Source organism: Telmatherina bonti (assembly GCF_933228915.1).
Source record: "Telmatherina bonti genome assembly, chromosome: 1".
Classification (NCBI taxonomy): Eukaryota; Metazoa; Chordata; class Actinopteri; order Atheriniformes; family Telmatherinidae; genus Telmatherina; species Telmatherina bonti.
The window spans coordinates 8223006-8235406 of NC_136619.1; the positions used below are offsets into that span (position 1 = coordinate 8223006).

Consider the following 12401-nt stretch of genomic DNA (forward strand, 5'->3'; position numbering starts at 1 on the left):
CAGTTTGTCAGCGACACGAACGTGGACCCGTTCAGCACCGTAACAATAGCGGCGGCGTGCAGTAAAGTATTCCGTACAAACTTTCTGCCGGCTAAAACACTGGCTATCCCGTCCCCCGATGATTATCGACGGCAGTGTAAGAGTTTTTCAAACGCTTCGATTCAATGGCTCGAGTGGGTGGCGGCCGTCAGAAACATTGACATTCAGCACGCGTTAAAAGGCGGAGAAAAGCGGGTCGGACCCTACTTTGTAGATGGTTATGCGCAGATTGCCGGTGAGCATTGGGTGTTTTCATACCACGGCTGCTTTTGGCACGGCTGTGCGTCTTGCTTTGACCCTCAGGGCATTTCTCCTATCAGAGGGCTTCCCTACGAGGAGCTTCGCAATGCGACTGAGCAGAGATCCCGCACGCTGGAGACAGTTTACGGCGTGCACGTCGTGGTCATGTGGGAGCACGAATGGGTAAAATTAAAGGCTGAAGATGCGACAGTGCGCGCGTTCATTGAAAACCTAAACATTCCAGAACCTCTCTCACCGCGTCAGGCTCTGTTCGGGGGACGGACGTGCGCCGTGAAGCTTCGGTACACAGCGGCGTCTGGTGAGTCAGTGCGCTACGTTGACGTGACGTCCCTTTACCCGTACGTCAATTATACATGCGCCTACCCGCTTGGACACCCAAAAATAATCAGGCGAGAATTTCTAGATCCGCGTGAATATTTCGGCTTCATCAGAGCCGTGGTTCTTCCTCCGCGCGCTCTGTTCTTCCCTGTTCTGCCCTTTAAAACCTCGCGCGGAAAGCTCGTCTTTACGCTCTGCCGGACCTGCGCGGAAATCAACAATCAGTCGAGCGCATGCGATCACAGCGAGGAGCAGAGGGCGCTGACAGGTGTTTGGGTTTCAGAAGAGTTTAAGAAAGCTCTGTACATGGGGTACAGAGTCTGCCTTATTACTGAAGTGTGGCATTTTGAGAGACGCGACGATTCCATCTTTCAGGGCTACATTCGCACCTTTCTTAAAAACAAGCAGGAAGCGTCCGGTTATCCGACTGACGCGGCGGATCAGGCGTCCCGTGAAGCATACATCTCGGATTATCAGACGCATCAAGGTATCCGGCTAGACCCTGAGAAAATCGAGGTTAATCCCGCAAAACGTCAGATAGCTAAAATCTCACTGAACTCCTTCTGGGGTAAATTTGCTCAAAGGAGCCATTTGACTCGGACCTCACTGGTCACTGATGACGAGGAATTTTTCCACTATGTGTTCTCCGGCATGTACAACGTGGAATATCTTTCCTTTCTGAGTGAAAAAACAGCCATGATTCAGTGGACATACCACGATCGCGTCATAACTCCTCCAGGTAAAACCAGCAACGTCTTCATCGCAGCGTTTACCACCGCTTACGCGCGCCTGAAATTGTACAGTTATCTGGAGCAGCTGGGGAACAGGGTTCTGTACACAGACACTGACAGTTTAATCTATGTCGTGGGAAACGGTGAGACGGGTCTAGAACTCGGACGTTTTCTAGGTGATTTGACGGATGAGCTGGACGGCGACAGCATACAGGAATTTGTTGCCGCCGGGCCTAAAAGTTATGCGTATCAGACCCGCGAACGCCAGAAAGTTGTCATGAAAGTTAAAGGGATTACGCAGACGCGCGATTTCGCGACGCACATAAACTTTGATAGTATCAAAGATTTAGTGGAGGGCTTTCTAAACGACGGCGACAGCGCAGGGCACATCACCATCCCACAGCACACGATTTGCCGTGATAAAACAAACTTCAAACTCAGGAATCTTTCATATCAAAAAAAATTTAGGGCCGTGTATGATAAGAGAAGACTTTTTCCTGACGGTTCTACTCTGCCTTTTGGTTACTAAATAGGAAGAAAATGTCACACTTTTCAGCACCTGATGAAGCAGAGGCCTTTGAGTACAGACTCAAAACTCCATTTTCATGTTTGTTAACAGGTCCGAGTTCCTGCGGGAAATCCCATTTTGTAAATATTGTTTTGAGAAACTGTGATCATGTCATGGATAAAGTGCCAAAAAATATTGTTTGGATTTACAGCTCTTTCCAGCCCATGTATGCTGAATTGCAGAAATTGAATAAAAACATCAAGTTTGTTCACGGTCTGCCAAATTCTTTTGACGAGGAGTTGTTTCCTTCTGATCAGACGCACTTGCTTATTCTGGATGATGTCATGTTCCAGGCCTCCGAACATCCTGAGGTGGTGAAAATTTTTACAGAGTACCGCCATCACCGTAACATGAGCGTTTTCATGCTAACTCAAAACCTTTTTCATAAGGGTAAACACAGCCGGGCCATTAGTTTAAACACAAACTATATGGTGCTTTTTAAAAATCCTCGGGATAAATTACAGCTGAAAATATTAGCTCATCAAGTTTTCCCATCACAGAGAGCCTTTTTTCTGCAGAGCTTCGAAGATGCCACCAGAGAGAACCACGGTTATTTATTGCTGGACCTGACAGCCACCTGCCCAGAACAGTACAGACTGAGAACGGGGATACTCCCCGGTCAGTGGCCTGCCGTTTACATCCCCAAAAAGTAAATAATAGATCATCATCAAGATGTCAGCGCGCATAAAACGGAATGCGGGTTTACTCAAAGCTCTGTATCATGCAACCCCTCGCCGGCGTAAGGAGATCCTGAAGCACTGCTCATCAGACTTTCTCCAGGCTCTGAGCGAGATTGCTTTAAATCTTTTAAAGGGTAACATTCCACTGTCGTCTTGCCAGTACAGAAAGCTTAAAGGTCAGAAGAAAATTATCAGATTGCTGGCCGATAAGAAAGCAGGGATAAACCGTAAACGGACGGTTTTAAGTAAGCAATCTGGAGGATTTCTATTACCGCTGCTCTCCGCAGCCGTGCCAATTCTGGGTAATATTTTAGGTGGAATCATCAGAAGGTAATCATGTCATCGCAGAAAATGTTTCTCATCACGCCTCAACAGTTAAACCGTCTAACCCGCTCCGGACCAGGGGAGAGTATTCGAGATAAGGCTGAAGAAGATCTGGATGAAAAAATGAGAGCTATATTAAACGAACCGGGCTTGGGTTCTTATGAAAAGATTAAGAAATATAACTCTCTGTTACAGAGATATCTCACCCTAATCAAACAAGGTCAGCAGGGTGAGCGAAGCGTTACTCTGACTTTACAAAACGACGCTGTCAGTGAGCGGCTGACCAGCGGACATCCTGCGGATCAGCCTCTGACCAGCGAGCGTCCCACCGGTGAAAATACTAAACACTCGGACTTGGATGAAACTGCCGGCGAAGTCATTAAAAACTTGCCCCCGCGCGACCGTCGAAATGCTGAGTACATTATGAAGAAATTAAGCGAAAGTGGTGGAAGCTGGACTGTGAGAGGGGAATTTATTCACCGGGGAAAAATAATAAAAGGTTCGCACATGATCGACTTACTGAAAAACCTGACTCAGTCTTTTAAAAAAAAAAAATCTCAAAGTCAACTGCCGAGAGGCTGGATGGATTTTCTAAACAGCTTGCGAGAGATTAACGTTCCTGTATCCACCGTGACAAATCCTGACGCGCGCGAGCAGTACCGCCTTCTTCTCCAGAAAGATGAAGATTTACCGGAAGCGGTAAACGCAGGTTGGGAAGCAGGGAAGAAGCAGAAGAAGACTAGAAAATTAACTTTATCCCCGCGCTGGGTTACGCCGGAGCAGAAAGAAAGCGGACAAGTTTCCACAAGACTGCGGAAAATTCGTAAGCCGCCTGCTTGGATAAACTTTTCCTCGTGAAAACAGAAAAAAAAAAAACATTTGTTTTGTCTTTCTCAATAAAATCTTTATTCATCACATTTTTTTTTTTTTTGCGTCATACTTTTTTCATACACACTGAATTAACAAAGTCGGTAACAATCTTTAAACATTTGTAGAGAGCAAGTCCCGTGATTAAAACATTGTGACCGTTGATTTCCGATACAGCGTTGATACTGCTTTACAAAGTTAGTTACCTCCAGGTCATTTTTTAACACGTCGTCGGTATACAAAGATAAAACTTGTTTATAAGAGAATCCCCAGGCACGGTGACAGAGATAATAAACGCAGTGTTGTCCGCAGGCTGTAGACAGAGGATGCTGAAGCTGTAGAGTGTGATAAGATATCTGATGTGAGCGGTCTTCCAAAAACTGCAGAATGCTGGCTGGGTAGTGAAAAAATGTGGGACTGAAACCGTAAGAGTCAAAAAAAGTCGACGTTCCATCCGCCTCCAGGGTAAGACTAAGCCAGTGCTCTCCGGGTTTATGCGAAGGATGCGTGTTGACTATAAAATAGCAGGGTGGCTGAAGCTCGCTACTCAACGAATGTAATTGGTCGGAGGCCCACACGCCGCAAAATAAATTTTTCCCCAGCACGCGCTGTAAAAGACTCTCCAGCTGATGGTTATTCATTCTGTTTTTGTTTTTTCAGTTTTAATAATAATCCACCAGCACCTGTCTTTTTGAGTTGATCTCCAGAATAGAGTCGTAGCAGGCGTACACAATCAAAGTCGTCGTGTGCGGAAGAGGCACCCTGAATCTCATTTCCAGCCTCAGACTACCGCTGGAGATGGGTGACAGGGCGTCGCTGTCCTCGGTGGCGTTCAGATTAAAGACAAACAATGAGTAGCCCTGATTAAATTCAGTTCGGTCGATGCTCAGCGGTAAATCTTTAAGATGTCTCCCCGTGGCTATAAACATGTTGTAAAACTCCCTGACCGAGATTCCCTGGTTGAATTGAGGCTGGAAGGCCTTGGCGGGAACCTGTCGGCCGTCCTGACATAAGGCTAAATATTCCACGTCGTTATGGATGAAATTAAACGGGGAAAGATCTCTTCTTCCTGTGAATGCCTCGTGGTGTACCATCCCCAGCACCACGTATTTTGGCACGGCCCCCAGAAACAGATTCTCCTGGTTAGAAATTCTGGAATTTTCCGGAATAGAATAAGTTTTCACCGTAACTCTCTGGATGGGGTAGAGGGCGTGACCTTTCAGTAAGGCCGCAGAATGACCTAGCCGCACAGCGGGGGAAACGGCTACTTTTTTGACAAACAGGGAGGCCCCCAAGATTTTCAGACGGAAAGTGGAGTCCCTGGCTGCTGTGAGACAGAAATGGTCGCTGGCTCTGGTCAATTTTATCCTCAAATCCACCGAGTTCAAAAGCAGTCTTTCGCAGAAAAATATGTCTCCGTGGAGGGCCCCGAGCAGATGCAGCTCGCTGGAATTCGCTGTGAGGGCCGCTCTCTGATTTAAACCCCTGTTCGGTCCGTTATTTGTGACGATGGAGTCAATAGCCCCGGCTGTATCTTTCATGAAAAGCCCCGCTGAAAATTGACTCTTGAGCGTGTCCTCTGAGAAGTTCAGCAAAGTTTCAATCATGGAGCGGTAAGGATGCGTTGCGCTGCTCTGCGAAATCAGTCTATCCCCGAGGATGACGTCGCATTGGCTGAAGATCGTATTCAGAGCGTAATTGATGAGCCCCACCTGAGCGTCGTCGGCCAGAACGGTGTGATCCGCGTTAGTAATCCGAAGCCGTAGATGAAGTAAAGTGTCATTTAAATCCAAATATTTCTCCCCATCACCGGGAATAAAAAACTCAATAGGACCGCCGTCTGTAATGGCTGAAAGAGGAGAAATTTCAGTGTAGGTTTTATCCTCTATAGACAGCTGCGTCATCGGGGCCGAAAATAAATCTAATTCAGAAAGGGTGCACTCCGACGATTTCTGATGTAAAAGAGCCATGACTACGTGAAAAATTATTTTTTAATTTTTTTAAAATATGTCCGTGCTCCGAGCGACCTTCCTCTCTCGGGCTCTGCCGGCAGCGACTGATTTTCTCCTGGCGGGAGCTTTGCGTTTTTTAGCGGTGCGCAAACGCTCACCCGGAGGACGTCTCTTCGGTCTGCGCGAGAGGACCATGATCCCACCTGATCCCTCCTGATTAGCGGGATTCATAATTTTCCCCATTGTGTGGCTCACCACGTCGCTAGCTATGTTCTTTGCCGCTGATTTTAGATGAGGCTTGGCTATGGCGAAACCTTTTTTAAACAGAGGGGTAACGAAACGGAACAGTTTGGAAAAAATGGATCCTACTCCGCGGCCGTACATCACCGGCGCTCCGTAAAAACCGGGTAGGGATCCCCCTACTTGACCCTCATAATAATTTACGAAACGATGAGGATCTTGTCTCAGAGCCATCTTTATTTATTTGACGCAGCCGGTTTAAAGTGCAGCTTCACTATGCTCTTTCCGTACACAAAGTTTACGGGTCTGTCACGATCAGTCTTTATTTCTATCCGTATGCTTTTCACGTAACTTTTCGAGACGCGCGCGTAATGCACTGTATTATATCTAATGCTCACAATGTCCCCGTATTCCCCGCTAACATTCACGACAGCCAGCAGCGGTACGTAACTGTCCCCCACCGCTTGGTACTGAATAAGATCGGTGTAGACAAAAAAGTTATATATCCCAGTTCTCAGGTCGCTGGGGTGAGGAGAAGAGCGGTTGGAGATAGTCCACCAATCATTCGCTTTTAAGCCTAGCATGTATGCTAAGGGCCTGTAAGCACGGATTTTATATTGACCGTCGCCTTTAAAATCGACACACTTTGTCACAGCATTGTATGAAACGTTCGCCGTGGGCATGTATCTTCTTAAGGCAGGCTGAATCTGATCCAGCAGCTCTTTTTGCCGTGCGTAATACCCTCCTCGGCTAAATTTTACGCTCACCAACGTTTGCGTTTGTGATTTTCCAGAACCTTTTTCCGTCTGTTCATCTTCCGATACTTTCATGAGCTCGAAAAATGCTGCGTCCGGTTGGAGATTATACCACGTGTGCGGGTAGACGATCTCGCACAGACCCACGAGCCACTCGCCGCTCAGCTCAATGGGTTTTGCTAAATCAACAGTATAGCTGGAACTCGTGTTATCTTTAAACACGTCCTTACTAGAGTTGGACGGCAGCGTCACGTAAAATCCGTCTTGATGTAATAGATCCATATTGCTGAATGCTTGAACCTCAACGTACGCAGGTTTTTACGCATTCGTTAGGTCCGAGGTTTTAACCCAGCTGTTGAATTTCTCCGGCCAGTTTTTCCAGCGTACTAAAACTTGTTTTTCACCCCCGATCGTTCGCCGTTTTAAAACCTCCTCTACCTGATACGTTCTGTCTTTACCAATCTTTACTTTCTGCAGCTCGGCTTCATAAAAGGACCCGTCGATGGACTCTCCGTCGTAATCTTGGAGTTTGTACACGGGCGGGGTGCGTGGAATGCACTCTGCTACCGAGAAAACCTCATCCGTAAAGCTCTGCTCATATTTTTTTATCAAACACTCCTCGCAGCTTTGATATTCTAACCAGATCTCCCTTCTTGAATTTCATCTTGCTAGCCTTTGTAACATACCTTGCTCCGTACAGGTTTCGAAAGACTTGAGAGGCGGTCTCATCAGTCACCTGCATGGGGGTCATCTTTATACTTTGGTGATAGCTGTGGTTATAACTTTTCACCAAATCTTGCAGGACGTCTATGTAACGTTTGGTGTTGTTGGCGGTGAAATATTTCCACATTCTTCCTTTCAAAGTGCGATTGAATCGTTCAACCACCGATGCTTTGAGGTCGCTAGCTGTGGCAAAATGTGTAATTCCGTGTTTCTTCAACAAAACTCTGAAACTTTTGTTGAAAAATTCTTTACCAGAATCCGTCTGTAACTTTTTAGGTACGCCGCTTTCTTCAAATACGGATTCGAAAGCTCTCACCACCTCCACCGCTGTTTTCTTCTTCAAGACACGTACGAAAGCCTTTTTTGAAAACACATCTATGACCGTTAATAAATAATTAAAATTGTCGTTATGTTCGGCTAAGGCACGCATATCGCAAAGATCTGCTTGAAATTGGTTCAAAGCCCGTGGGACAAAAACGATATTTCTGGTAAAATGGATTCTGGCAGGTTTATGCAGAGTGTAAGCGTCTTGTTTGGATAGAAAATCTCTGACATTATCAATTCCGACTTTTTCGCCCGTTTCATCTTGCACGCCCCGTCTAAGTCGATCTATTCCTCCGAAGCTGCCTGGATGTTCAGGGTTGTAATACACTTTTTTCATGATCCTTTTCTCCTTAACCATCCTGTCCTCTAAGTTTTTACTGAATAAAAGAAAAAGTCATGAGAGCTCTTCTTTTATGCCATTTCTTTATTTTATTTTTTTTTTCATTCAACATCATAATAATAAAAACCTAAGAATAAATGATGGTGAAGACTTGCTCTATAATGGCGTCTTCCAAGTGACTATGAATAATACGTTGCAAACTTTTCAATTCAGACGTGATATTTACACTCAGATTGTTTTTCACACAGTAACACATCACATCGACAAACAGAGCATAAAGTGTAAATAAATGAATAGGTGATACAACAACACAAACTCTTGTCCATTCCCTAACAATGTTTTCAAATGTCTCTGACATCCCAGATGCATCGATACACACGGTACATTGTACAATCGTCTCCCAGGGTGTCAGGATCGAGTGAGAACGGACTTGGTGTAAAATGTTTTCCAGTCTTTGAGTTTCTAACTTTACGGTAAACTTCTCCGCACCTTTTTGAGTTAAAACTCTGTTTTCGATGACTCGCTCCAAAACATCCATCAGCCAGTAGTCAATGACACACTCCTCCGCATATTTAGTTAGTTTCCTCCAGTAATTTCCCATATTTTTTCCGCCTTCTTTATTAACTTTTCCAATACTCACTCAGCATTAAGAGCTGTCCTATTTTAACAGGATCCTGCTCAATCAGATCGTCTAACATGCTGTAAAGGTCCTCAATCTTCTTCACCGATCTCAGTTCGTATAAAATAGTCTCCGCTGCAGTTTTTACTCTGCCGTCATCGGAATTAATGTTGCGAAGGGTCAACAGATGCTGGATGGCTGGAATAAAACGAGGAGTGCATAGCCCTCGTATGATGCCGTGAAAGTTGTCTCGGTAGTAGTCGTCCTCCACCGCCTCTAGACAAGGATGCTCTCTCTGGCTAGGATGATTGATCTCGCAACCGTAGCAGTTAGCTCGTCGAAACTTGTGAAGGGTCATCGTGAGCAGATGGAGTACCGCTGTTTTCACAACTTTAATGAAGGATGAAAACACCCATCCGTCCGGCTCATCATCGTTGCCATTCGTGCTCCCCTCGGACGGGGTCGGGGAAGTCGGCGGTGTGAGTACTGACTCGGTCAGCCACGTAGCCAGAGACCCCGCCTGCTGGGAGTCCTCATACCCCTCATCCGTGGAGACTGAATCCTCCAATGCGCCCCTCGACTCCTCCGCGGAGGAGGGCTGGTGCGGCTGCTGGTGCTCCATCTCGCTCGACAGGACCGCCTCTGGAGGACTCTCCACCCCATCACCGATGTCATTCGCGGTGGCTGCAGAGGTCGGCTTCAAGAGCATGGTTGTCAGACGTCTCTGGCGCAGGGTTGGCATCTTGGTTCAACAGTGTTGACGTACATTCATGCGGTCTACTTATATCATGCTAAGGGGGGGGGGGGGGGGGCTTCCTCCAGCACACATCGAAGGTCCAATGAGAAAAGATTGGAAAAGCAAAAAGGGGCGTGGTCTACAAAAATAAGGTTTTTTTCACCGCTAATGTGTCTTTCCAATTTCGACACTCGCGGAAAAGGGAGTCAAACTTGTCCTTCATTTCTTCCACCTTGCTCACCCAGGATTCGCTCGGCAAAACTAACACCGGTCTAAAAACACCGCATTCTGAATTAAAAGACTCCAAAACAAAGTCCTCTTGACCCATGCGCTCCCCGGAGGAGCGGAAGCTGGCTCGGAAGAACCACCGACTTGAGGCGCTGGTTTTTGACTGCCATATAGCGCTGTAACGAGGGATTCTTTGGCTCTCTGTAAATAATTCCCTTCTCGATCGTTTGGCTGGAGTAGCGAATGCCTGATCATCCTCTTCTTTTTCTTCTGCTTCTTCTTCTACCAGAGAATCCCGCTCAATCTCTGAGCTGCTGCGCGGCACCACCATTTTTAAGACAGCCCAGTCTCCTGATGTCAGTGAAGCGACATTCGCTAAAGGCCCAAAACTTTCTCCATCGCACGCCTGGTACAGGCAGAGCTCACCGGTTTCATACTTGAAATAATATCCCCAGCTTCCACGCACTCCGTATGCAGCAAGAGACCATTCATCCCGCAGAGATTTGAATGAACGCTGCTGGACCCGCTGGACATACACAGTACTTTTTGCAGGAGCTCGAGGAATTAAACCGTTGTCCTCATAGACGGTCACTGCCGTTTCGCTAATCACAGACGGCGGCGGTGTAGCATTCAGTCTGATTCGATTCTCTTCATTTGCCATATTGCAGGTCCAAAGAGCTGATTCTCTTCTCTGTTGCTCCATTTCTTTTTTCTTTTCCTTTTCTACCCCAGTAAGTAAGTAAGGGTTCTTTCCCCCCCCCCCCCCCCCGGACCCCTCTTTATACCTCTAGACTCGTTCGGACATGCCCCTAACATGTCCAGGCACACCGCCCAGGCATGACGTACGTCCAGAAGACATGTCCGGGCATGTCCAGGCACACCGTCCAGGCATGCCGTACGTCCAGAAGACATGTCCGCCCAGGTATGACGTACGGACATACGTCATTTCCGGACATCACGTGGTCTAGGGACCGCCGCCGGATGACCTCACTTCCGGACATCACGTGGTCCAGGGACCGCCCACGGATGACGTCACTTTTAGAGCCACGCCTGGGAGGAGGGACGTCACTTCCGGACATCACGTGGTCCAGGGAACGCCCACGGATGACGTCACTTTTAGAGCCACGCCTGGGAGGAGGGAGATGACGTACGGACATACGTCACTTCCGGACATCACGTGGTCCAGGGACCGCCCCTCACCCAAGTTACGCCCACTTATGACGTGGCACACGCTGATTGGGTCACAGAGGGGGGAGGGACTTCCGGTTCATTAAGATACGCCTACTTATGACGTGGCACACGCTGATTGGATCACTGAGGGGGCGGGACTTCCGGTTCATTAAGATACGCCCACTCGTGACGTGGCAGCTTCTCATTGGATCACAAAGGGGAGGGGCTTCCGGATCGTTAAGCCACGCCCACTTGTGACGTGGCAGCTTCTCATTGGATCACAAAGGGGAGGGGCTTCCGGATCGTTAAGCCACGCCCACTTGTGACGTGGCAGCTTCTCGTTGGATCACAAAGGGGAGGGGCTTCCGGATCGTTAAGCCACGCCCACTTGTGACGTGGCAGCTTCTCATTGGATGACAGGGGTCATAAATCATTTTTGACATAAAGTGGGTCCCTTCTTTATTCTGGTGTCCTCCCACAAAGACAAGCATGTTAGATTGATTGCATCTATTGGATTCGATTGGATCGAATATTAATATAAGTTGTTTGTTTCTGTGTCAGTCCTGCGACCTGTCTGTGTCATGTCTGGTGGCACTTAAGTCTTATTTTCCAAGCACTTCCTGTTTTATTTTGTATCACTTACCGGTTTCTCGTTTCAGATCCCTACCCTGCTCACTGTGTCTTTGCCTGTGTGATTACCTGCTCCGCCCCTCATGTCCCACCTGTGTCTACTTGTCCTTCGCGCCGTCGTTAGTATTTAGTGTCTGTGTGTTTCCTCTGTCCTTGCCAGATTGTCTTTGTTCGTGTTCAGGTAATCACACTCGCTCCGTGTATTTTATGTGTCTTCTTGTCTGTGTGCATTTTGGGGGTTTTTGACTTCTGTCTTTGTTCGTGTTCAGGTTCAGCCTGCCTGTGTTTTTCTGTGAAGACTATTAAATTGGAGCCACGCATTTGGGTCTCTGTGCTTATTCGTGATAGTCTGGGGTACCAGAATACACCTGACCAGTACACGGTCTTGGTGGTCATCCACACCAAGCATTCATTTGTGGATGAAAACTGACACTCTTATTGTGATAGAGGGAAAACTTCCTCACTCCAAGGCTCAGTTTGGAATTGCATTGTAATGCTTGAATTTGGAAAAGCTGGAACATCAATCAAAAACCCTCACACCACCACAGTACAATGCAGCCTTCGACTTGGAAGAATCGCTTCACAGATCTGAAGAGATCATAAATCCGTTCATTTTATGGTTTAACAGCCAAAGCACAATTCTTTTTATTTTGTGCATCAAGACTTGCAGGTGCACAAAGGATGAAGTGAAACAGAAAATGAGTGTTGAGCTTGTGACAAAGTACACTGGCCTATAAGCATGTCATGAAGGATAAGTGCACTGCTCCTGCTTTTCAAAAGGCAACAGACACTATAATAATACCTTATACTATAAAAAAAATACCTCCTGTAAAGTCATGTAAAAACATTTATATCACAGTTGTATCATTTTTTAAATTATTACCATCAACTATTTC

At 46.9% G+C, this 12401-nt stretch overlaps 1 protein-coding gene across 1 annotated transcript; it reads right to left on the reverse strand.

Annotated features, from left to right (window-relative positions):
• Positions 1 to 4450: 4450 nt before the first annotated feature.
• LOC306758198 (uncharacterized protein F54H12.2-like) lies at positions 4451 to 5692 on the reverse strand (the record flags this gene model as incomplete). The annotated part of the gene is made up of 1 exon (XM_079243427.1): positions 4451 to 5692. One exon carries the CDS (start codon positions 5690 to 5692, stop codon positions 4451 to 4453), a length of 1242 nt encoding a protein of 413 aa, XP_079099553.1.
• Between the last annotated feature and the right edge of the window lie 6709 nt (positions 5693 to 12401).